Source organism: Gymnoscopelus microlampas (genome assembly GCF_963454915.1).
Source record: "Gymnoscopelus microlampas genome assembly, chromosome: 8".
NCBI lineage: Eukaryota > Metazoa > Chordata > Actinopteri > Myctophiformes > Myctophidae > Gymnoscopelus > Gymnoscopelus microlampas.
In genome coordinates, this window is record NC_139945.1 from 45,073,887 (window position 1) to 45,101,271 (window position 27,385).

Sequence of the window (27,385 nt, forward strand, 5' to 3'; positions counted from 1 at the left end):
GTCCTTGAATTAATTTCATAGACATATTCAGTGTGCATCTGTATCTTAAGTGGGTGAGCATACTGGAGATTGCAGATCACAGAGCTGCAGTTTGAGTGATTATGTTGATATCTCCATCCTCGCTGAGTATCACTGAAAAATTTGGATAGGGGCTGAATCACATCGGCACATTCAGCTGCCATTCATTGAAGCTGAGCCAAACTGACATGGACTCCTAGTGTTCCTGTATCTGAATGCTTTCCTACAGTAGTAACATTCCGATGCTGTCACAAAACAAGTGCACCATCACATCTATCATACAATTCCAGATGAGGCGCATGCGTATGCGTGGACTCGCACCTTCTCTGTGCCATCGTGTCGTCTTTCACCGGCGCGAGCAACGACTCCTCCACAATGATGAGCTGACGAGCGTGTTGTGTTTCCCCTTGCTGTGTGTGTGTGTGTGTGTGTGTGTGTGTGTGGACTACTGCACGCTTTTGTGGGTCTATTGGTCATTGGAATTGGTGATGGAATGGTGATGTACGTCACCCCTTTGTCAAGTGGGTATTTTCAAACCCTGGAATGGATTTAGGGGAGCATCAGAGTGTTTGTGTTGGAGCGCCTCAGTGCGGCTGCAGAGTTCATGTGCAACCTCTTGCATGCGATGTTTCGCGGGGGTCCAAAAGGGTCCGCGATGTTTCGCGGGGGTCCCAACACACCCCATATTGAATATCAGTGTTGCCACATTTGCGCCAGAAACAAGCAAACACCTTCATGACAAAAAAAAAAGCCGAAGGGGTCCGCCATGTTCCACAGGGGTCCGCGGGGGTCCCAACACTCCCAAAAAAAAACACTTAAAAAAAAAAATAAAAAAAATGTTTTTTACTTTTCTTTTGGAAATTGTTATCGCACGATTTTGGTACCCCGTGCGCGGGGCCCCGTGCGCAGCTAGCGGCCCGTGGCCAGACCTCTAGTTAACTACATTTTATTTCCATCTGATGTTTGTCAATAATATAGTATGTTGAGTCCCATTTCGATTTTTTTTGGACCAGTAATCACCTGTACAAACGTGATGGCCTGCACCTAAATTCAAAAGGCACCAATCTATTAATTACCCACTACATACAGTTCATAGCTTGCAAGTGACATGCACCCCAGCATGATCCCACTACAGTAGTTTGTCATTGCAATAATCATGAGCATCTCCCTATGGTTCATGCTGATTCCATTTCCCTCCTCTGCCCCTGACCATCCCTGTTCTTATCAGGTCCAGACACTTTTCACTCAACAATATCACCCCTCGCACAGTCACTCCATCTAACCTCATTTACATTCCTTGTCTACCTATAGCTCCTGCCATAATGCCTGTTCCATTCAAAATGGCCTTAATTAATACCAGGTCCGTCTGTAAAAAGCCCTTCATTGTAAGAGACTTTTTTAAATCGCATCACCTTGATTTTTTATTTTTAACAGAGACCTGGTTGAAAGACGGAGACAACGTAACTGTGAACAAGCTCTGCCCCGCTTCCTGCAGAGTTTTTAATGCTCCTAGGTTGTCCGGCTGTGGAGGTGGTCTAGCCGCTGTAGTTTCCAAGCAGTTTGCTTGCCGCGCTGTGGACATCAATAATTTTGACACCTTTGAGGCTCTCCTGCTTAGGATTGGATCTGCCAATCCTCTTTTTATTTTATTATGTTATCGCCCACCAGGTTCTAAAAGTGAGTTTTTAACGGAATTCTCAGAGTTTTTATCTTCTGTCGTTATGAAGGTTGATAATCTGGTCCTGACAGGTGATTTCAACTTTCACGTTGACAATCCCTCCGACAACTTAGCTAATGAATTTATGAGTATTACGCAATCACTGAATTTGACTCAGCATGTGTCTGGGCCAACACATGACCAGGGTCACACACTGGACTTAGTTTTTACACTGTCATTGAACCTCAATAATCTACATGTGGGGGATTTCTTTGTCTCTGACCACAAATATATTCTTTTTAACATAGATTTTATTGCCGAGACCCAACCCATCAAACGTTTAACCCGCTCTCGCTTTCTTAACAGTTCCTCTGCTGAAAATCTTTCCTCTGTTTTTTCAGATCTTAGTAAGGTTGCGATAGCTCCCACTGACACCAATGACCTTGTCTGCCATTTTAATAATTTGTGTTTGTCTGCCCTAGATGCAGTTGCCCCCCTCAAAATAAAAAATAAGTGTGCTGGTGCTGTCAACGCATCCCCGTGGATAAACGAGGACATTCGCAGATTAAAAAGAGAATGTAGAAAGATAGAGCGACGGTGGAAAAAGACTAAGGAGACAGTTCACTTCACCCTCATGAAGGAACTTCTGTCTGCTTTTAATCACAAAGTTGAGGATGCAAGAGCTGCTTATTTCTCTAATCTGATTAATATTAATAAGAATAGGCCAAAAGCTCTGGTTAATCCTGCTCCCCTCCCAGTTCCTATCTTCTCAAATGATGACTGCGATCTATTTCTATCATTTTTCCTTGCTAAAGTGGACAATATTAGATCTAAGATAACACCGCCCTGTATCACCATAGCTGACCATCCGCCCCCAGTGCCGTCATTGTCCCAGTTTAACATGATCTCCTTAGAGGATCTCTCACCAATTGTGTCACATATGAATCCCTCCTCTAGCCCTGTTGACACCATTCCTACTGCCCTGTTAAAAGATGTTTTTAACTGTCTAAATCCTTACATTCTGTCAATCATCAATAGCTCCTTATCCTCTGGGTGTGTGCCCGATCACTTTAAACACGCAAGTATCCAACCTCTCTTAAAAAAAACAAGCCTTGATCCACAAGTTCACAGTAATTATAGGCCAATCTCCAAACTCCCTTTCATCTCAAAAATCTTAGAAAAAGTTGTCTGCAATCAACTTCTACAGTTCCTTAATCAGAACAATACATTTGATAAGTTTCAGTCCGGCTTCCGCCAGAAGCACAGCACTGAAACTGCACTACTTAAAGTCTCTAGTGACATCCTTATGAGAGCCGATGTCGGTGAGTGTTCAGTGCTGCTGCTGCTTGACTTGAGCGCAGCGTTCGACACGATAGACCATTCAATCCTCCTTAATAGGCTCCAACAGTGGGCGGGACTAACCGGGTCGGCCCTGACATGGTTATCCTCCTATCTGACTGGGAGAAGTGTGGCTGTCGCTTGTGACAATTATGTCTCCTCCTCAGCTCCCCTGACCTGTGGGGTCCCCCAGGGCTCCATACTTGGTCCAATTCTATTCTCCCTCTACATGCTCCCCCTTGGCACTCTTATTAACAGCTTCGAAGGAATATCCTATCATTGTTATGCTGATGATACACAATTATATCTCTCATTTAAGCAAACTGATCTCACTAAACTCACAGTCTTGCATGACTGTTTAACCGGTATCAACAATTGGATGGCACAAAACGTTTTACAACTCAACCCTGATAAAACCGAAATCCTCATCATAGGCCCTGAGATTAGCTCAAATGCAATTCGTCTGTCCCTTGGTCCCCTGGCAACTAATGTCAAACAGTCTGCAAAGAACCTAGGTGTCTTCTTTGACAATGAAATGAACTTTGAGTTCCATATTAAAAAGGTTACCCAGTCATGCTTCTACCATCTACGCAATATCGCTAAAATAAAATCAATGCTCACTTCTCAAGACCTGGAAAAAATCATGCACGCTTTTGTTTCCTCCCGTCTCGACTATTGTAACGGACTCTATACCACCCTGAGCCGTTCATCATTATCCCGACTTCAACTAGTTCAGAATACGGCAGCCAGAATCCTCACAAACACCAACCGCAGAGCACACATAACTCCGGTGCTAGCCGCACTGCACTGGCTACCAATTAGGTCCAGAATAGATTTTAAAATTATCTTAACCACTTATAAAGCATTACACGGACTGGCCCCATCTTATATTTCGGACCTACTGCCCCCTAAGGACAATGTGAGATCCCTCAGGTCTTCTGACAAAGGCCTTCTTAAAATACCTAAGTCCAACCTCAAAACAAAGGGTGACCGGGCTTTTGCAGTGGCCGCTCCCACACTGTGGAACGCCCTACCATTGGCCCTAAAAAATGCAGAGTCTGTTGAAGGTTTTAAGAGGATGTTAAAAACACATTTGTTCCGTAAGCATTTTTACCCATGAAGTTCTACCTGACTTTCATGGACAAATTGCTTTGTTTTAATCATTGTTGTATTGTTTTATTACTCTATTTATATACCTTTATACTCTGTTGTTATCGTGTTAATTTTGTTTAATCATGCTCCATTGTACAGCACTTTGTAACCTTGTTTTGAAATGTGCTTTATAAATAAATTTACTTACTTACTTACTCTAGTTAACTACATTTTATTTCCATCTGATGTTTGTCAATAATATAGTATGTTGAGTCCCAAAGCGGCAACAGGTATTCAGCATTTAAAAAAAATATTTTATTGCATTGGTGGAGTTTTGAAGAGGGCTAGGGTTGCCAGCCCTTGGGAATTAATGTGCATGGCTCTTGTTGAATCCATTATTTCTTAATTTGAGAGAGTTTGTTATGCTGTCATTGCAAAAATAGTCATTCAGAGTGTGAAATGATGATGTTGTACTTGACCCACAGTTGTAATTTAGAAGACTATAGGGATGTGTAACTGCACCTGGAGCTTGGGGAATTGATGTAGCACTGCCTGTTTTAAAGATATCCTATAAGGTACTATAAGGTATAAACAAACGCTGTAACATACATTGTTTTTTCTTTTGATGGGCTGTTATTACTGAGGTCGTTAGTGACATACAAAATATCCTGGCATATCTGCCGTAGGAATTACCTCTGAACACGATTCTTACATATCTCCAGTCAAGGTAGCTATTTTCTTCCTGTGATGAGTGTGTAATCATGATTTCATTTACCTTTTGCAGTGCAATGAGTTAAAATTATTCTGGGATCTTAAAGTACAGTTAGACAGGCTTCTCAAGAGAGTGGTCTGCTAGTGAATGGTGTAATTAATGTTGTTGCATACTGTAGGTCAGGAGCACGGTGAGATTAGGTCCATTGTTCACCCCTCCTTGCCACTAGCATGTAATACCATGAGTACATATCCTAGGCCATAATCATAGACCTAGACCAACTTTTGTTGTTTGAGAACATTACACTGCTTTCTTCTTTTTCACTAACGTCCTGGAACCTTGGAAAATGTGCTCTTCCAAATAATGTATAAATTATAATTATTGGCTTTTTATGCTAATAAGTATACTTTCATTACAGTTGATATTGGCGACACCTGACTCTGAGAAGCTTTTTGCAGACAGAAGAATGATTCTTCTGTCTGCAAATAGCCACAAAGCATTCTCATACTAATACCACAAATTTAAATCAATACAAACTAAATACTTTCTCCATTCATAAAACTGCCACTAGCTGCCTCGTCAGCCAATGGCCTCTGCTGCACATGTCTCTATTAATTCACACACTTGGGTCTCTAACAACAAGTCGTTTGCTTTGGTATCAGAACTCTTTGAAGGTATAAGATAGGGGTGTAACAGTTAATCAAACTCGATTTAATTTAAAAATCGATTTAATTGATTTAAACAAATATAGAGATTATTGTAACATTGAGTTTGTAGAAAGACATTTAAATTTAGCAGTTTTTCAGAATGTTTTAAAAAATAGCAGATCTACGAGCTATACTCATTGTGAGCTTTTACATTGTCTATTTTAGCTATTTGTGCGACACTGTATAAAATAGGGTTATTCGATTTAGTTGATTATAAAAAATCTATTACATTGTTTTGTGTCAATTTGTTGATGCTGTATTATGTCTCCTCACAACAGATGTCCTTTTCATTTTATTTCCCAGCTGTGTAAGTGAAGGTGTCATTCAACCAATAACTAGACTTAACTACCCAATCAGTTTTTCTGCCTAGGCAGAAAATGTAATTGGAAACCATGTGCTTTACCTGAGAAAACGCTGAAGTGTCAAAGTGAAAAATATGTCAAGTTGGCTTTTTATGGTGGGACAGTGGCCATATACAGGACACAGTAAAATCCTCAGTTTTAATTTTACTCTTGAGAGTGTACTAAAAATGGACCCTGGGCCCATTTTAAATTAACACCTATTTTATGTGTAGGAGAGGGTCACTGCCTGGTTCTGATGGTGGTCTGCACTCTGCAGTGAGGAATCTGCCCATAAATGAGTGGCTGTAGGTAGAAGAAGTGTCCAGCAGTCTCTAGGCTGCTATATTTAGACAAAGGGCTTGTTACAGCATGCTGTGGCTTTATTAGAGTTGCCTGAACAGCTTGGTCGCTGAACTCACCACATATTTCTCCCCCTCTCAGACATAAGTTAAGACATGAGGTTCCATTATACCATTGTTACTGGTTCACTGAGTGCTGCCTCGTTTCTCTGAGCTTACTGATGAAGATGGCTTCTGGCTAAATTCCAAGCTTGGGGATGGATGCCTTAGAGGAGGCCCAGAATGAAGTGGTATAGTTTTATAACGAGGATTGTCTGCACAAACGTAAACCCAAGTAGCTGTCCCAGCCTCAAACAGGGTTCTCACATGTCCTGAATTATAACAAGTCCGTACCCAGGGATGTGCGCAGTCAAAGTATTTGCAGACTTTTAGTTATGTATGGGCAAGGCCTGTGTTCGATGTCTGCCTAACTGCAACAGTTCTAACACACACACACACACACACACACACACACAGCCGTGGACCCCCAGTAAACACTCACACACACGGCCGCAGACCCGTCGCCGCGTCGTGGACCCCACGCACACATACTGTACACACAGCCACTGACCCGTTGCCGCTCACGGACCCCCAGCACGCACACACACACACACACCCAGCCGTGGACCACGACCGCTCCCACAACCATGAGAAGTTGATGTTTAAGCTGTTTGAGCGAAGCTATGTGTGCTAATAACAGAGGATTAGAACATTGCACGTGTGAATCTGTGCGCTAGTGCTATGAAGATGATATCCAAACCCCCCCCCCCCCCCCCTGCTCATAAAACGCAGTGTGTGCAGTGTGGACACAGGCCGTAAATGAAAGTTTGCAGCGTTTTCTGTGTGGCAGTGGCCGGCACTCGGCAGCGTGCAGTAATTCCACGCATGCGCAGTTTGATCATCACATAGCTTGCAGGGCTGTAACCATGGCAACGGATGTAACCATGGCGACGATAGATCCCATTGCCCGGACTCCGAATCTCTGGCGTTTATTTAAAAACGCTAATAAACAGATTACATTTTGGTAAAGTGAAAAACCGGCGTCGAAGTTGTGTGCACATGCTAATGGTCAATGGCTGTGTGCAAGTTCAGATTAATTGCTCAAGCCACTGAGGAGAACCGGGCAGAACAGACAGGTTTTGGGGACAGAGCTTTCCTTATTACAGTATATAGTAGGATAGGATATAATATAATATATAATTTAATACATTTCAAGTGGTGTCGGGCGGGTTTGTGTCTGTGGTGGCCGTGTAGATATGCCCATGTAGAGTACTGAGTACTGAAGTACTGAATCTTTCTCTTTTCTGAATCTTTTTCTTCTGTATCTCTCTTTTATACAGCTTTGTGACAGAATATGTAGGTCTTGGAAATGTCTGCATTAATAACTTTCAGAGTCAGAAAGATTAACTAGTAATTCAATCCTATATTATGACACAGTGTATAGCTACTGTAACGGCTAATCTTCACACCAGTGACTACACAGGCATCAGCCCACCTTTGATGAGTTTAAATACTTGATTTGAGATCACTTGAAGTATAATAGTATGTAGTAAATATTACATCCAGGTTGTCAGTTTACAATACTTTAAAACATCTACCTTGCTGTTGTATTGTATTTAGTTAGCACAGTTCTACAGAACAGGTCCCACCAACATTTCACTCCTTGTACTTGTGACGAATGAAACCCTTCTTGATCTTGTGATGCTTTGACAGCACAATAACGACGATATAACACTGTGTGAAGCACTGTGTTTTCTGCTTGTATAATCTATCAAGTTCAAGTTGTGAGTTTGTCTAGACTGGACAAATATGCCCATATGTGAACTATATGGAGACGTCGACTCAGCGCAATGCAGCATTATTAGCCAATGGTTTCCGTTGTGTGTAACGTCAGACCAGAGCTTGATAAGTCAGAGATAGTAAAGGGATACACATGGGGAGTGAGAACTGTAGCTGCTATGCAAAAATACTGTCTGTTAGTGTAACACAAACTCACTTTCTTCTCGCAAACTCCAATGCACCACTCACCTCCATCCCTGCCAAAGTAAGTGTTTTTGATCCTGCATGCTATTGCCGGTCAATCACATGTAATGTTTCCCTGGCTATCCAAGCCTATTTTCCACCTGCCTGGTTTGATGCCCACCCACTACACTAATGTGTTGTCAGTCATCCCCTACATACCGTGCTCTTCTTGAGATGACCAATTTCATGCTTGCTGAACTTCAAGAATGGTATTATTGATTTTGTTTCTTCGACTTTCTTAATAATGTTTATTTGAGACTCGAAAAGGGCAATAGGGCCCAGATAAGATGCGTTCCCATCCCCCGCTCCGATGTTGCTTTAAAGATCCAAATGACCTCGAATTTTCAAGGGTGCTTAAAATCTAATAAGAAGCTTTCAGAGGGAAAGAGATCCCTACCTTCATTCTTCGCTGTGTGTGCAGTGCCCGCATGCTACTAAATCAGACATTCTCTCACCTTCCTGCTTCCTCCCTTGTCTCCCTCCCTCCCTATATCCCTTCTCTGTGCAGTTGGTGGGTGGCGAGTTTGATTTGGAGATGAACTTCATCATCCAGGATGCGGAGAGTATCAGCTGTATGGTGGAGCTGCTGGAGCACTGTGACGTCACCTGCCAAGCGGAGATCTGGAGCATGTTCACTGCCGTCCTTCGCAAGAGCGTCCGCAACCTGCAGACAAGCACAGAGGTGGGCGTCATCCAGCAGGTGCTCCTCCAGATGAGCTCCGTGGACGACATGATCGCAGGTACCGATTTGTCAGTTAACTGAACAGTTCAAATGTGACCTGTGACCTTTGACACTCAAGCTATAATTATGGCTTAATTTCAACAGTGATCGTTCAATGGGGAACATTGCCTGTAATTCATCATATCGTTATATTATATGAAAATGTGACATAATACTTAAATTGCCACCAACCTCAGCAAGTTTTCCGTGGCTGGCGAGTGGCGATGATTTTCCATTGTGAGCTCTCACCACGCAAATTGCACTGCAAGTGTTATGTCCGATTTGCATGTTTTTCTCACAATAGAATAGGGCTGTCAGTTTTCCTCTATAATCCCATTCGAATGTCAATGCTTTATTATTTTTATTATTCAATTATGTTCGAATATTTTATATAATATATAATTATATAAAATAATGTATAGTTGTGCAATAATAAACACCCACGTGCACGCATACAAATGCAACACATGCAATAACAGGCTAAACAAAATAGTGAAACCAACTATATTATTTAAGGGTTATGGCTCTAATTTAGGTTAATTTTATTTTTTGTCTGTGCCCCATCACCACTTTGTCTGTGCGTTCCTGCATAGTGCCTTCTGTGTTTCTCTGACCTACAAGCCCACACGCGTTGCATCAGCGATGAATTGTGGGCTTGCAGATCAGGCGGAGCTACAGTTCAACTGCATGTTGAAGGGGCGGCTGTGCGACAGACAGAGAGAAGCAGAGAAGAGTTCCTCTTACAGACGGACAATGTTGCATAAAAACTTTTGCTGTTGTCATAATTTAAGTTTCTTAAATGTAACTTTCAAGGGAAGTTTATGGGGGGAAACTTTAAGGGCTGAACCAATGTGGTGTGTCTCCACGTGAGTCAGTCAGACACACACACACACACACACACACACACACACACACACACACACACACACACACACACACACACACAGGCGCGGCTGAGTGTGCACAACACAATTGGGTGATATGGCAGAGACAACGTTCTTTCTGTGTGCAGTGCATGCACTCAAACTTTATTGTTGATCATGTATGACATGATGAAAGCATTTGTTTTCGCATTGGTAGGTCAGGAAAATACACTTTCTTTTTTTTTTATAAATACAAATATTTTTTTAAACTGAAATTCTTTCACATTCGAATTATATATTCAAATCATGAATAGCCCTACAAAACCTCTCCTGCCTCTCTGAGACCGAACGGGCCGGTGTCATGGATCAGCCCGTAAGCCAAGACGGTTTGTTCGGTGCTGTTGTCGGCACCTTAACAGCCACCCGGAGGCTGAGGCGGAGGCACGATGGGGTCCCAAGGGCCCCCGTCCCCAGTGTGGCACAACCAGCCCCCGCCGCACCGAGATGTAAAAGACCTAAATGGCAACCATATGAGCGGAGGAACGGCGATGGACAAGGCCACCTCCCGATATCTGCCCCACTTTCTGTGAGCCGATTCGAACGGGATGCACGCGGTGCACGCGTTCTGGACGCCTGGCTGAGCAAAGGACTTTGCAAAAATATATTGTACATTCAAACATAATGTAAATATATGTATACAGCCCAAGGCACGAACTATTATTATTTCCGTTGAAATAAAAAGGCTCTTTTCAGTTAAAACACCGTCTATTTTCTTCAACATAAAGAAAAAGGGTTACAGGCTGTACATGTGATGATGCCCAGAACATAGGGGCGATGAGCCTACTGCTCCTGACTCCGAAAATGTCTCGGGGCAGCAGGACGAATGTTTCAGCATCACTGCTGATCCGAGCGGTACGCCCGCCTTCTTCCCGTCTGTCACGTCCTTTATTCTGAAGGACTGAGCGGATATCCGTCCCCTGAGTGATTATATAGGTTTCTTGTCTGGAAGTTTATCAAGATAATGCTTCTGTGTTCGCGCTAGAGGGCGCTCTCCCATAGCGAGACCTCTCGCTTTGTATTTCATAGAAGCGGGATTACGCTAGTAACCTATAGTTTTCACAAAAGTCAGCCTCCTGGTGGTGCTCTAAAAGGCCAATCTGAAGAATTCAGGGCATAGGTTCGGCTTTGGCATCCAGGGAGTGTGTATGCACAGTTTCTCAGCGACCGGGCCAACAGTGCCGGAGATTAGCTGCTCACTGACTGACGGACAGACGGACAGGGTGCAAAACATAGGCTCGGCCATGCCTTTCGGCCTGTCGGAGACAATCAGCTGAAGGAGGTAGAATAAGGGCCTATCACTCACCAAGGTCAGGGGAGGACTCTGGTTCCTCCTGATTCAAGATAACAGTACTATCACTCCTACGAGATTAAAGGGATGGCTCCAGTGGAGTTGTGGTTCATTCTTCCACTATAAATAAAAAATAAAAATCACTCCATTTTCTCGACTGTCTTTTGAAGCAGAATCTGCTGAGACCTTATCATGTTTACTGTATTTCTAGTTCCCTCCTATGATGTCATGTTGAACTTTGACTGACTCTGCTGATCATGACTTTTATGTGTATTTCTGCCTGGCTCCAAATTCTTATCATTTAATATGATAAATCGTCAAGCATATTCCTTCTGTGCAGATAGGACCCTAACCTGTCGGGCGCAGTTTAGCAATTCAGACCAAAAGAAAACACTGCTGCAGATATGTACTTTATTCTGATTTATAATGAGGTTTTATCATTTGGAATAATTTTAATGCTTAAAAAACATGCAACATTTCTCATAGATTTGACTTTATTATACAGAACAAACTAAATTTACTTTGCAGCTCAATGAAACTGATGTTTCACAAACAATGGAACAAACAATAGGCTGTAGTTTAAATGCCAAGGAAGATATAATTATAATGCTATTTTGACTGATTGGCTGATGCTGGTTGACTGATGCACACGCTGTTATTATGTTGGATATATGTACTGTAGACTCTAAAACACCTGCTTGTTTTCAGACTTTGCACTCTGGCACCAGGGTGCAAGTGTGCTGTGCAGCAGATAAAAAAAAAGATTGAACCTGCAATAAACCTGTATTTTGCATTACAATGAGAAAGAAAAGTTGTGAAAAGCTAATTTCCATCCTCAAAGTACCCATAATTGATAGGCTGAAAAACCTCCAGGTGGGGGAGGTGGTAATCCCACAGAGGTTATAGATATGCCTGACCTTAACTATTAAGTTTGCTAGAGCAAATATACTTTCAGCCACTGACACTATTTTCAGGAGCATAACACTGTCGGTAAATTCTTTCATCATGTGAAAGAACCAGTTGGTGTAGATTGATGGGGATGGATTACATCCCTTCTTCAAACATTGACATTCTACAGGCTATAAGAAAAAAAGAAGAAGACGGAAAAAGCAAAAGGAAGAAAAATCTCATTAGTCATAGTGTGCTTTGGAAAGAGATTGAATGAAAGTAAAACGAATATTGCATTTTCAGTACTGTTTACTTCTTAAGAGTTGAGAATAATGAAATATTTTCTGCCTTGCTATCTGGTAATGCATGACTCCAGCTATCTGTAACTACCCCAGTATACAGGCAATTTTCATTATCTTTCCTGATAGCTTAAGGTAATAGCCATGTTATGTCAATGCTGTAACAATTACAGGGTTCAGCGATATGTTTGTGTGTTTGGTTTGTCAGTGTTAAAGTTAACTTTCTAATTTAAGAACGCTATTGCTTAGAGTCTGGACATGAAGTCTGGACATGATGCAGTGGTACCGTGTAAAGTGTCAGCATTTGGCAACAAATAATGCAGAAGAGCTCCTAGGCTGTACCCTTGCAACACAGAATATGTACATTTTCTTTGTTTATAGCAAATATGTACACTTTAAAATCCCCATAATAAAGTTTTACTCTGAGAGTATAAACATTTTACACTCTTGAGTGTACAATGGATTTTACAGTGTATCAAACCACCAGTTATGTTACAGACAAATACAATATATCTGCAGTACATCCTGTAGGTATTTTGCTCAATATATGACAAAATGTGTTATTCCAGTTGATGAATGCAAAGCCTTTTCCTTAACAGAATAACTGTGTCAACCAAGTTAAACACTTTGATTCAGCATTCAGTTGTCAATGTCCCCCTGAAGCCTGAGTTATACTTGTAGTTGTGTGTGGATATTGTGCACAAAAAAAAGGCTCAGAGCATGCGCAACTGTGCATAACTAAGGCTTAACATTGCTGCAAGCGTCTCTTGGATGAATAGTGTATAATAGAATTTTATACACAATGGACCCGGAGAGAATGAAGTTAAATTGACAGTTCATTATCTTCTCATGAGAAGTACTACACGTGAATACTTAACAATAGCCTTGTGCCATCAAAGCCGCCCCTCTGGGATGAAGTGGAATTCTGTAACTACATTTGTTATACTCTAATGTATTTTCTGATTGCTTTCTTCCCTTTTTCCTCCCCCTCTGTTTGTGTGTGCGTGTGCGTGTGTCTCTGTGCACATACTGTACATGTAATTTATATGCTTATGTGTTTGCTGTCTGTGTGCTATGCTGCCTTTCCAGACTTGCTGGTGGACATGCTGGGAGTGCTGGCCAGCTACAGTATCACAGTCAAGGAGCTAAAGCTCCTCTTCAGTATGCTGCAAGGAGAAGGAGGCATATGGGTAAGTCACACGCCAGTTTGCTGAACAGTATTGTATGAGCCTGATCCTATGCACAACTGGAAATAACCCACGACTGAAATTACAGATTTTCTGATGAAAAACACTTTTTTCCAGTTGAAAATGTATTTTGGTCGAGGGGTGCCATATAATTAGCACAGTCTGACACAGACAATCCATTTAGCCCTCTAGACAGCCATCAGACAGAACTGTTCTGGGGCTTGTTGTGCTATCGACATGCTGCATAATGTTGAAATTGGTAGTGTATTGACTGTCTGCAGTCAACATACGGTTCCTGGTATTTATCAAGGAAGGTAAATTAAGGAAAGGACACCCACGTAGTTTTCTCTATCCAGCAATTCCAGCTGGCAGATTCGTCGCTCTGGGTGGCAAACTGCAGCCGGGAGTTCGATGAAATGCATTGCCGTCAATGGGAGCCAGGTGGACCAGCTTATAAATAATCACTATTTCTGAACGATTGAGACCTTTGGTGCGAGTTTGCCACCTATGAGCGTCATCATGGCCGGTGTCCAGCTCGTCCCTTCCTTCTGATCTAAGTTCCTTGGTATTTATTAAATGTTTTGTGCTTGACGGTACTCTTTCTATCTTTATTTGTCTGCAGCCAAAGCATGCAGTCAAGCTGCTGTCAGTGCTCAATCAGATGCCCCAGAGACATGGTCCAGATACCTTCTTCAACTTTCCTGGTCGCAGTGCAGCAGTAAGTCCTTCACAGTCACTTACAGTACATGGTCACTTTTGAACTGGGGATTATCTTTATTTGTTCATACTGTGTATATACATGTACATATTCCCCCATTTGCGACAGGGTCTTATGATGTAATGTGCCCCAAGTGGGCACATCACATTATGGGATTTCAAACAATGACACATCATTTGAAAGCTTACAATCATAACCTGTAAAAACAATAATAAACAAACCCTGAAACATGACTGTGCCCTATACCAGGGGTTCACAAACTTTTTGAACTGGGGACCCCCCACCCTGACAAGTATTACATTTAGTTTGACTCGGTTTCAGGGATGAATATTGTGAAAATAGCCACACTGTGAGGCGTTGTGAGCTTGTAGATTGGCTATTTTCACAATGTTTTCCTCTTTCTTACGTAATATTTGGTATTGAAAAGGTCTTAAAAGTCCTTAAATTTTCACTTCACAGATAGATACACTTAATACACTTATACTGTATGTTGGTTTGTTTACTGTTGAGTGAGAAAACAATGTTGCACATTAAGCTAATCATCTGGAGAGACCCCCCAATAATTTGGGGACCCCCCTGTGGGTCCTAAACCCCTATTTTGGGAACCACTGCCCTATACTAATACTTGCGGCACATTATATAATCCACTGTCACATTTTTACTCTCCTTTCTACAGTACATCCTTCTCCACCTTTTTAACTTTTTCTTGTTTTGGGTTGGTGGTGGGAGCTAATGTTTGAACTGCATGGGATGAAAACAAACATATGTGTTTGGTATTGGTAAAACATAAGTTTTATTACGTTTTTATTAAGTAATGAAAAAAGTGGTTTTAGGTTACTGAAATACTTGAAATAGGATTGTTTGAAAGGAAAAAATGGTTATTTATACACCATTATGGGTTGCTAATTTAACGCTTCAGTGACCAACGATTCAATCCACTGCCGTGGCTATGGTTGAGGTGTCGGTAATGAATAATTATGAGTCAACTGTGCATGCAGAGTAACATATTTTTATGTGAATGAGTAAAGACTATTGTATAACACTGATTGGCTATTGGACAGGCAAAATAGGGAATGGAAAGCCACATTATTTTTTACATTACAAAATCACTTAACTTTTGGAATAAAAAAAAAGATGATACAGCAAAAAAGTTCCTTGGGGATTGAAATGTATAACCTCTAACAAAAACAAATAATCATTTTTGTGACTGAACTAGAGTCAGTGAAAAAGAAAAAGCATTTTTCGTTTGTTCCTTTTTATGACGTGATGCACAATGCTGCATTCACACAAAGTGACAGGCTGCAAATCCTGCGGCAACAAAGTGATAGGCTACACGTCATTTCCAATGGAAGCCAGTGACATGAAGATACTGTACAAGTGACGCCTTATACAGTACTGTATAGTGAGATCGTCTTCTATTTGTATATTGTGATCATCTTACTCCATCTGTCCACAGGCCATTGCTTTACCTCCTATAGCTAAGTGGCCTTATCAGAATGGGTTCACTCTCAACACCTGGTTCAGAATGGATCCTTTGAACAATATCAATGTTGACAAGGATAAACCATACCTTTACTGGTGAGTATACAATAATTATATTGATTGTAATTCTTTACCTGTACATATTGAGTACAGTATTTTTGCAGTACCCCAGAGCGTCTTCCAAAGTTCAAGGTTGCAGTAAGTGGCATAAACCCTATCAACAAATGGATACTTAAATAGAGTGCAATGGGGTGGGGTTGGGGTGGAACCAACAATCCACTTGGGTTGTTGGCCAGGGTGTCGAAAGGAAGGAAGGGTGCAGGAAGGGCTGTGGGGGTGCATCATATCCTGGAGGGTAGAGGGGGTGCCATGCCCCTGTATCATCACCAGTGAATACAGGTCAAGTGTTGTAGACTTGACTGAATAACATACTAAGTCCCATCCCTTGCATTTGTAAACTTAATTGGGCTAGAAAACAGATTAAACTTCTTCTGTGTGCGTGTGCGTGTGTGTGTGTTTTCCATACTATGATTGTGATGTGTTTGTATCATTTAGATTTAGAAGATACATAAATCTACCAGCAGTTTCTCTTTCCCCATCTAAGCAGATTATGATGTGCAAACCTTTGGCAGCCTGTAACACTAACATAATTATATCTGTTAAAGGACCTAATGTTTTCAAATAATGTGGTTTATAATAGGACAAAGGGGGAATTAGGCTAGATTATCTGTGATTAAAGCCAGTGTGGGTTTGAACTGTGGTGGCTGGTGCTGGCTGGACTGAGGTGGAAAGCTACTGTACAGGGTTAGACTTTGTATTGGTCCTTTAGCAGCAAATGTTAAGCAAGCCTCAAAAAACCTAGGAGTCTTCTTTGATCAATACAGAACTTTGAGTTGCATGTAAAGAATGTGGTCCAATCCTGTTTATTTCAGAAGCATTGCTTCTGAAATAAGAAGCATTGCCAAAGTCAATCCATATTAACTCTTTCACTGCGATTTTCTTACCTTTTGAAGTAGTCACAGAATATTTATCTCCAGTATGTCTCCAGGTCCAATGTCATACACTATCAGACCTTGTCCACTGTCAGACCTTGTGTTTGAGAGGTAGGGTGCTATGACCTAACCTGACTCCGCCAAATGGAAGAAACTTGTGAGACACATTTTGTTTCACAGCCTACTTCCAATTACAGCCTGTCCCTATTGGCTGTCTAAGAGCACCTAACACGTTTGGGGCGTTTAGCATGCTGGGAACTGGAGTTATGTTTAAACCTCAGCCAATAAGAACACAGAGGGGCGAGCAATGGTGCGCGGGGCACCTAGGTGCCAAAGGTGTGCCCTGGTGTGGCTAGTCCGGTGGCAGACCCCTGAACAGTGTTTGTGCCAAGTTTGGTGCGGATCGGAGCAACGGTGTGCCTCGCAGATTCGTATGTTACGTTTGTGACGTCCACCCACCATCCGCCCGCCCGCCTTCGGTTGACCCTGTAGGCAATTTGAATATTGGATACACAACTTAAGTTTCACATTACACCTGTGCTAGTAGCTACATTGTTTAGTTTTAAAATCACCTACAAAGCACTACACTGGCTGGCCCCACTTTACATAATACAAATGCATCCCCTGGACATTCAGGTCTTCTGACCAAGGCCTTCTGACTGTCCTGAAACCTAGGCTAAAAACGACATGGTAACCGAGCCTTTGCAGTTGTAGCTCACTGGAACCATTTCTCCATAGTTATAAAAAATGCACAATGTTTTTTTTTAAGAAGTTGTTTTAAAAACTCTTACTTCGTCAACTTCTTTAGTAAGCACTTTGTTTTGTTTATATTATTTCTATTTTTGTAATGTTTTTATTGTTCAGCACATTGTACTCTTGTTTCTAAAGGCGCTTTCTAATAAAGTTTTCTTTACAGTATTTACTTTGTGGAAGTAAGAATTAGTTTAGTTTGTCTGCAGAGCCTGCACAGAGGCCTCACCCTTGTAGAGGCTTGTGGGTAATTAGTGCTTAGATCAATAGCCCAGAAGTGCAGTATTTATCAGCTATTGTTCTCACTGGGGAGCGAAGCCTCAAGATGGAAGTATAGAATAGAATGGGAGGTGGTAAAAGACAGAAACACAAATGATAATTAAGTCGAAAAGATGGCGCTTGCCAGAGGGGAAATCACGTTCTCAGCAATTAGTCCAAAATAACAGTTACAGCCCATTTATGTGCTTGATGCCATTGCTGTTGTTGGATAACACTTGAAAGAAATCCCTGTGAAGAAATCCATTACTTATGGAAGAAATTGCTGTAAATCTCTAATTTTCCATGTATAGGAACTTAAAGAGAAAATAAAGGTGGCTAAACCCAAGTTATTTGAATTAATTTGTTCCTGTTGTTGTTACATAGTTTCACAAAACAGGCTACAGTACATATGTTTTGCTAATCCTGTTTATGCATTGCTCTCAGTGGCTCAGAGCACAGCGTCGGGGCTAGAGAGGAAAACATATCCTTCTTTCAGAAGTAGACTATATTGTTGCTTGTGTGCAAGAGACAGACAGAAAGAGGGAGAGAGAGATGCTGCTCTGTCTCTCTCTTATCCTAAGAGAGAGAGAGAGAGAGAGAGAGAGAGAGAGAGAGAGAGAGAGAGAGAGAGAGAGAGAGAGAAATCACCAGCAGGCAGGTCCCCTGCCACTGAAACAGCCTGACAAACTCAATGGTATCCAGGTCTGGGACTTCATATCTCTCTCACGCCCTGCATGCATCCCACAGCATAAAAGCCTAATCTCCCTTTATCAGCCCTGGAAAAGGAGCCAATGTTTGTTTCAGTTGATCCCAGCAGCTGGCAGTGTGGTGGGGGCTTTGAAGAGGGTACTCTGTGATGTACCCAAACATAGTCAGAGAGTGTGTGTAGGTGCCCAAGCAGGGCAAGAAGAGAGAGGTGGTGGTGGGTTTCATGTTGAAATACTGTTCTGTGTTCTGGATGACTGCCAGAGGCCGTGCTTAACACTGAATGATATCCATCTTGTGCACGCACACAGGTCAAGTAATTAATATCAACAACCTGTGACCTGGGATGACGGTGGGCGTGGAATGTGCTAGCATACGTACATAATGGATGCAATCATCATCAAGGATGTCCCTGCAGAATCTTTTTGCCAAGATTCCGAGTGACAGAACTAGTCATTCAGAATTACATACAAAACTCTCATTCTTCCTGAGTGCTTAACACTGGATGTCTAGTACCAACGAAGTCACAAGGAATCCCACCTTGCCGGGAACACCCTAATGGACCCTGAAAGACAGCAGTCGCAACTGCATGGGGTGCAGCGACATTGACCCTGTAAAACTAGGCAAAAGCGTATTGACAATTTTCCTGGGTAAGACACTTAACTCCTAACTGCCCCTCTGAGTGCCGTATTAATGACACTTCCCCACTGCCAATATTTCAAACGCTTACTGAACCTAAACTATAAAAGAGAAAGAAAACAGGCTCTGCTGAAAAAAGGAAATTTGCCTTAAGGCTTAACAAGGGGAGGACAGCACACCTGTGGCTCATCTCCCACAGCATGGCTCTTGAAAACGCTGGTCTCCTCAGAGTTAGAAAGGTGTTTCAAAACTGTAGCTGCGGAAGTCTTAATTGCAGCCCTTGGAGAACCCTTTGAATTGGTTTATGTACGCCAGCACATTCCCTGCACACCGTCATCCCAGGTCACACTTGACTTTTTTTGATATTAAGATATATTATATCTCAGATATATTATTACTTGACCTGTGCGTGCGCGAGACGGATATCATTCAGTGGTAATCACTGCCTCTGGCAGGCAAGAAGAATAAAATTAAACAGGATGTTGGTGTTCTCACAATGTGTATGGGGGTGTTTCTCTTCTAGACGCCTTACATCCAGGTAGGTGAGAGAAAGAGTAGGTGTAGAAAGGGAAGAAGAATTTGTAGACTTCACTGTGCAACAATACACTATGAAGTCAAACAGCAACTTTCCGTGATTTCAAGATCTTGAGCTAGACTACTATAGCCTGGTAAACCCTCCCTCCGGAAATCTCATTTCCATTTGATTTCATGAAGGAGTCTGGTCTGAAACGCCTTTCTCCAATAATCGCTCTGCTCGCCGAGCCGACGAGCCTATCAGCGTCGTCGCTCATTGTTCTGTGATTGACAGCGACAGTTGGACAATCAGGTGGCGAGTTCGAGTGAGCCCGAATGAACCCGAGTGCAGCCTGAGAGCCGCCGACAAAAGACGAACGGCAGCCATTGTTGTTGTCCGAGTGCCGTCACTTCTTAGTTTCGTTCTTAAAACGGTCTCAAACTTCTTTTTTGAGGCACGGAATTTACTATTAACATATCGTTTGGATAGAATTTAGTTGTTTAACTTCATATATGTGGTCAATTAATCATGACAGAGCCTATTTCAAAATATAAATTTAGAGAACCGGCAGGGGCGGGGAGTGACACGCATGTATCCCAATAAGGCAACCTATTTTCGGCATGGCCGTCCCAAAAGTCCTGTTGCGTCACATAGTCTGGAGCTCGTCAAAATGAACTGCTGATTGGCTGAAGGGGAAAAACGATCATTGGTTGAAGGGGTTGTCAGTCAACGGTATTACTCTCGCCCAACTCCAGCCCACAGCGATTGTTGCAGAAAGGCGGTTCAGACCAGACTCCTTCATGAAATCAAATGGAAATGAGATTTCCGGAGGGAGGGTTTACCAGGCTAAGACTACTAGGATGGTTGATTAGAATAACATTGTTATTGGTTTTTCAACCATGAAAGTTAAGGATGTTGAGTGCACGTTGTGAAAACATTTTATTTACATGGCATAGTTTAAAGGGTTTGTAGGCAACATTAAGCCTAAATTTGAAACATATTTATATATATATATTTAGCATTTTTTTCCCTCTATCAGCCACTATATAATGATGCTGGGGTGTTTTCCTGCATTGAAACACAGTCCTCTTTCTGCAATCCGTATTTTCCCTACTGTTTATGTTTGTCCGGGTCGTAAATTAACGCAAATTAACGTCCGTGTCCGTGGGAACTTTTTACTTTCGGTTTTAAAACGCTTTCAAACTTCTTTTTTGAGGCACAGAATTTACTTTAAAAAAATCGTTTGGATAGAATTTAGTTATATATATTATCATATATGTGGTCAATTTATCATGAAAGAGCCTATTTAAAAATAAAAATTCAAAGAACCGGCAGGGGCGGGCAGTTCCGCGAATTCTATACGAATAAAGCAACCTATATTCGGCATGGCCCGTTTTGAAGCCCCCTTAACTCTATGGAGGTCACCCCCTGGTGGTCGGGGAAAGGAACTGCTGGAGTTTTTTTCTTTGTTTATCTCTGAACTGTCTACAATCCCTTTAATAGATGTATTAGTCATCCAAATTATATAAACAATATTTTTAAGAAAATTCAAAATATTACAGATACATTGCCGTGTTTTATGTTTCCATCAGACACTTCCTTTACAGAAAATTAAGATTGTAGCAGACTGGACTTTTTAAATACATCCATTACACCCTGTTTGTTGATTAAATTAAATTGATTCCACCTGTCAAGTTAACAACTCACAGTATTTATGAACTTTCACTTACAGCTTTCGAACGAGTAAGGGCATCGGGTACTCCGCACATTTTGTTGGCAACTGTTTGATTGTGACATCGCTCAAGTCAAAAGGAAAAGGGTTCCAGCACTGTGTGAAATATGACTTTCAGCCCAGGAAGGTAAGTGCAACTATTATTTCTAATCACTCTCAGGCTGCTCTAATGAAGTGCTTGAACTAGAGTACAGCTTAGATTCTTTTTCATTTTTTTATCTGTTTATTGGGTTTTTTAAAGACCCCCCCCCCCCCCCCCCCATATGAGGTCATTATTCATGAACATACATACATACAGTACATAAATACCCCTCATTTCCCGCCCTTCCACCCGCTCTCCCAACCACCCTCCCACTCTTCCCAGATGCAGAGACAACACTGAGAAAAGAAAAAAAGGTTAGGAAAATAAATAATAAAATTAAAATAAATAAAAGACATGCATATAAACAATAGCAATGACCGCAACAGCTGTAACAATGTTTAAGCAGGCATAGGCAGACGTTCATAGTGGGAATATTTTGGTATTTAAAGCATACCTATACAAATGGCCTTTGGAAATTAATCTAGCCTTAATCCCCTTATAAATTGAGTCAACCTGATTGGGGAGAGATAATTAAATAGAAGAAGAAAAAAAAGTAGAGAGAGGAAAGAAAGATTCTTAGCCACTTAAGCCCTATCTAAGTCTATAATGTCAGTGGTTAAAGGGTAGCTTCTTGATTTTTAATCAGAATTCGATCGTTATATTGTGAGAGGGATTTGAAAAGACCTTTCAATTGAAGGATACTGTAGGTTCAGCTACAGTATACATGATTCATTCCACAGGCACCATAGACCATTACTGACATTAAGTGAATTTGAAATGTGAAATCCAACATTTTAAGCTCCTCTCCTCAGTCCACTACACTAGTCCCTAACTCCCAGCCCATCACCGTTTCTCAGATAAACTGCAACTGCAAGTTGCAAATCTATACATAGACATGAGGTTTTTAAGACCCCAAGAGGACTTTAACAGGTGTAATTTAATGTAAAATAGAAGAGCAAATGAAAGTTAATTTAGTGTGGAATGTTTGAGTATGCTACCTGTCCCTGCAGAGAAACCAAGCTGGCTCAAGGCATGTGTTAGAGCCCTCACTTAACACCTGGGAACAGGTTCTTCGGTTCTTCCTACCTTGGTGTAGATTTAGTTCTAAGTTACTGAGTATACGTGTTGAATTATGTGTTTGGTCTCAGATATCTGATAAATGCCATAATGAAACTGCGTCTTTCCCTGTGAGTACAGTATTACCCCTTTTGTGTGGCCAGTTGATATTCTATTAAACTGCTGCCGACAGTGTTCCTCCTGGGTCCGAAAAATAAACACTTGGTATAGTCACTTAAAAAATATCCTAAATACTGCTGTGGGTGTCTGCGCTCTGCCAGTCTTGATTCCCACAATGCTGTTTGGGTCTTGTGAGTGTACTTCATCAAAAAACAACTAGATAAAAGAAGACACCTCCAGAAAAGAGTGCAATATCTGCACTGATGTTTCCTCAGCCTTTTGTCAGAGGAAATATCATCAGAACATCAATTCACACCCCCAATATACAGCTATGCAGGTGGGGATAGTCCCTCTGACTGCACTGCTTTACACTGCTACTCTCTCAATGTGTTGCATAGCCATGTGATGAACATGTATCATTCAGATTTTTCATATTCCATACCGATTGGCTATGGCTTCCAAAGTTTGCAGTTGGGCCATATTTAAAAAACGAATGGCACAAAACATGAACGCAGCATCCAATCTTTCGCAAAAAAGTCATACATTGAGGGGCCTCTGAAAACAACACGAGCCAAAATCGATTTTATTTACACCCATAGGGGGTGCCAAAAATGCCACAATTGCCACTGTTGGTTGCAGAATTGTTTTTGTGAGTCATGTGACAATGACCATCAAAAAGGGTTTTGATATTCCATACTGTTTGCTTGAAATTGGCTTCAAACTTTTGTCGGCGGGCCTATGTTTACAAAAAAATTATAATGTCTTATATCATGTATGCAACATCCGCTTCCTCTATAGAGCGTACGTCCAAAATCACTTTCTCTGCTGCCCATGGGGCGCTATTTCCCCCTGCAGCTTCCTTGTGATAAATGTTTCAAATCGGCCTCATTGTGGCATTATAACAGGCTGATTCAAGTTTTGGCCTATAACTGTTGAACCATAGGCCATACAATCAAAATATGTCATCAAAAGGACATCGCCACGCCGTTATTAGACACCGTCTTGTTTAAACTACACTGTCAAATTTGTAGTGTACAAATTGAACCACATGGATGTGTGCACTGGCAGGAAATGAAATGAGGGGTATCATCACGTAATTTTTGTTAATTGTGACAAATCAACATAAGGGGTTTAGCAGTATGAGTTCAAAGACATACCAAGTCTAATTACTCACATTATTCTAGATCGACTAAAACCCTGAAGGGATCTAAAAATAAATGTTCCAATTATTAAGTCTGATTGTACCTAATTTTAGAACAGTAGGTTGCAATTTCTGTACTTTAAAGAAAAATGTGGGCTTAATTTTAAAACGTTAATGCAAATTGGAGGGTCAAAGATGACCTCAGAGGTGTGCTTCATGTTAGACTCAGCTTTTAGAAACTGTGCACAGCATTTGTTTTCTAAAATAAAATAATGACCTGTACTTGTCATTGAGTATTGACAGAGGATGTACTGCATATGGTTATTAAATCTCTTTAAATGTGTCTTTATTGTCACCCTTAGTGGTACATGATCAGTATAGTCCACATCTACAACCGCTGGAGGAACAGTGAGATTCGATGCTACGTTAATGGACAACTGGTTTCCTATGGTGACATGGCATGGCATGTCAACACAAATGATGTAAGCATACTTTCCCCAAACACTTCCATCCTGTTGACACTTTAACTTTGGCTTTTATGCTTGCAGCCTTGGTTTTTGAAAGGAAAAGTGCTCAGCGAAGAGAGAGGGTTATGGCTGAAGGTTGTTTTGTAGTTATTCGGGGCTTTTGTTTCGTATTTCTTTTGTTCATTATGTATTTGTTTTAACCTGTATCGGGTAAATAGTCATTTGTATTGTGCCTGCAAATATTTGTGCTGTTAGATGGTGTTTACATACCTTATAAACTTATTGTGCGAGCGTCACGGAGCCCTCCACTGTGGAGGTGCTGGATGGTAGAGGCTGGGAGATAAATCTTGTGTAGTCCAGCGTAGAGACAGCCTTGGGGCCAGGCATGGGGCTGGTCTGAATGGAACTACGGGGAAGAACTACAGTAAGATTTACGTCTGTGATGTCACAGTTCCCCTTTAGGTTATTGACTAATAGCTAAAAGGGTAGGTGATGAGTGATATTCACATTGAAATAATGAATTGTGGTCATGGAGACTATGGTAAATACGTTTGTGAATATCAACTTTTAGTTTAGAGAACATTTTGAATATTTTTGGAGACTAAATACGTTTGTGAATATCAACTTTTAATTTAGAGAACATTTTGAATATTTTAACGTGCTGGTATTTTTACCCACAAATGTGGAGGAAAATGGACAAAATCTGGTAAGATGCATAATTATTGTAAGCTGTTGTGGATGCCTAATCCATCTAAATCATTGTCAGTTCCTGCAGGCTTTGTATAAAACTGATTAAGCTGACCTGACAGTGGGATGTTCACAACGTGTGGCTCAGTATGACACTGTTCCACAATGACATTTTGCTCAGTGAAATACGCCTGTGTTTTTCCTGTGTCTTCCTATTCAATTGTCTGTGGAGTTGGAATGTAGTTCCCCCTATCATGGGGTAATGGCATGACCTCTCTTCTCTGTCTCTCTCCCAGAGTTATGATAAATGTTTCCTGGGGTCCTCGGAGACGGCAGACGCTAACAGAGTATTCTGCGGACAGCTAGGGGCCGTCTATATATTCAGTGAAGCTCTCAATCCCGCACAGATATTTGCAATTCATCAGCTTGGACCAGGCTATAAGGTATGTACTTGACTGGCTAAATGAGATTACACACATGCAAACTGCATCACCTATCAATCTCTGAAATCAGTGCTGCCATGCTGCAGTTCTATGCCTTGTGGCTCTGTCCTGGGAACTATGCCTATCCATTCTGATATAAGGCTGCATAAATTATACACTTGTAAGGAATAATTTAACAATACATTGAGGCAAGCAGCAGCAGGCACACAGGGGGATAAAGTTGTGAGCTGTTGTTTTTATCAGTCACGGCAGGTGTTAAGCTCCCAGGCGCATCCACATGACCTAAACGATTTGAATTTCTACATTCAAAATGCTGACCTATGCAGAAGATAATTCCATGTATAATGCTTACTTTGTGATAGCTATTATTCTAAGATTTGTTTCTATTTTCTTGCCTTCTAAGTCATTTTAACCCATTTTGGGCGGGAACCCCTATTTGTAACTATACCTTTCAGGACGGGGACCCCTTTTGGGGTTCTTGTTGCTATATACAGTACTAGAGGTGCGGGCGGCCTATGGCCGCCCGAAACCCCTAGCCGCGCACGGGGCCCAGCGTGGGCGCGTGTATATATGGGATGAACATTTGGAAAAAAAAAAAAAAAAAAAAAAGTTGTAATGTAAAAGTAAAAAAATTGAGAAAAAAATTGGGAAGAAATAATATTTTTTATGTTTCAGGGGGTCCGCGGACCCCCTGGTGGTCCGCGCCAAAGTCGTCGGATGAAAATCTCCAAACGGTAAAAAAAAAAAAAAAAAAAAAAAAAAAAGTTGTAATGTAAAAGTAAAAAAATTGAGAAAAAAATTGGGAAGAAATAATATTTTTTATGTTTCAGGGGGTCCGCGGACCCCCTGGTGGTCCGCGCCAAAGTCGTCGGATGAAAATCTCCAAACGGTAAAAAAAAAAAAAAAAAAAAAAAAAAAAAAAAATTCATGCAGGTTCTTGCTTGTTTCTGGCGTGGCATCCCAACCTGGCATCCCAATGCCGGCGATGTGTACTTCCGGGTTGCATAATGATGACATCACTGTCGAATCCTTTGCTGTCATGAACCTAGCCTGGTGTGTTGACCAGTAATGATGACATCACTGGCTAATCCTTTGGTGTCATGAACCTAGCCTGGTGTGTGGAGCAGAGCAGAGCAACGTGCTGTTGTTGTTTTGGGGATTTTCAATGGCGGGCCGTCGTGTTGTGTTGGCCTCGGTGGTACGCACGGTAAGCGGTAGGAAGCTGCTTCCACTTCCGTTGTGTCCGACATTTGGTGAGTAGAATTAATTATGTTGCGAGGTGGGAAGGGTGTAGTGAGGCATGCCAGGTGCCCTACGCGAAACGTAAATTCAGGCCGCCCGCCGTGGCGACAGTGTTGGCGACATGTGGTCTGACGGTGTTGTGTTTAGTCGATAACAGAGCTGTGGGGTGTGGACACCGAGGGCACGGAAGTTGCTCGCCATTTATATAGTTAGATATAGCAACATACATTTGTTGTAATTTTTTGAATAAATATTTGAAGTTTTTCAGAAAACTTAGGTCAGGATTTAGAAGGCATTTTTAAAATTGGCCTCAGGTCTAAATGGGTAACTCATTTCCCGCCATGGACGCATAAAGTTGTTCTATTAAATAGTCCACTTGCCCGCCAAGACGCTTAAAGTTGTTCTATTATTATTTTTATTTTTTTGATTCCTCAAGGGGCACCCTAACACAGCTTTAGGATGATCCATCGTCACTCAGAGAAGAAGTATTCGAGCGTCATCTCATTCCAAAAAAACAGGGAACATGGGATTTTAAAAAAAACACTCTTATCTCAGTTTCCTTTTTTTTCATTGAAAACCACCCATTTTCAGCAGGCCATAGCCCCAAAATGGCCGATCGCGGGTGGAATATTATTGGTCCAGCGTACACACGAATGCCTCCGCCTCCTCATCTATGCAGTGATATTAGTCTGGCCATGACCAGGCTAGCTCTCAGTAACAAACAATGTCAATAATCGTTTGTTTTCTCTCTTCTTGTAGACAAATAATTTGGTGTTGGACCAACAGTGATATAATTCATCCTATCCTTGGCCAAAATATATTTGTG

General features: G+C 41.5%; 1 protein-coding gene across 5 annotated transcripts in view; it reads left to right on the plus strand.

The window, feature by feature from the left end:
* Window positions 1–27,385, plus strand: part of LOC311049825 (neurobeachin-like) — a 302,517-nt gene that overhangs the window by 72,008 nt on the left and 203,124 nt on the right. For all 5 annotated transcript variants that reach the window (XM_084063694.1, XM_084063693.1, XM_084063690.1 and 2 more), the window contains exons 2-8: window positions 8,734–8,965; window positions 13,434–13,534; window positions 14,154–14,249; window positions 15,706–15,827; window positions 21,322–21,448; window positions 24,083–24,202; window positions 25,171–25,317. In XM_084063694.1, the coding sequence (XP_083919820.1) occupies window positions 8,734–8,965; window positions 13,434–13,534; window positions 14,154–14,249; window positions 15,706–15,827; window positions 21,322–21,448; window positions 24,083–24,202; window positions 25,171–25,317 (945 nt within the window). The remainder of the gene's footprint in view (window positions 1–8,733; window positions 8,966–13,433; window positions 13,535–14,153; window positions 14,250–15,705; window positions 15,828–21,321; window positions 21,449–24,082; window positions 24,203–25,170; window positions 25,318–27,385) is intronic.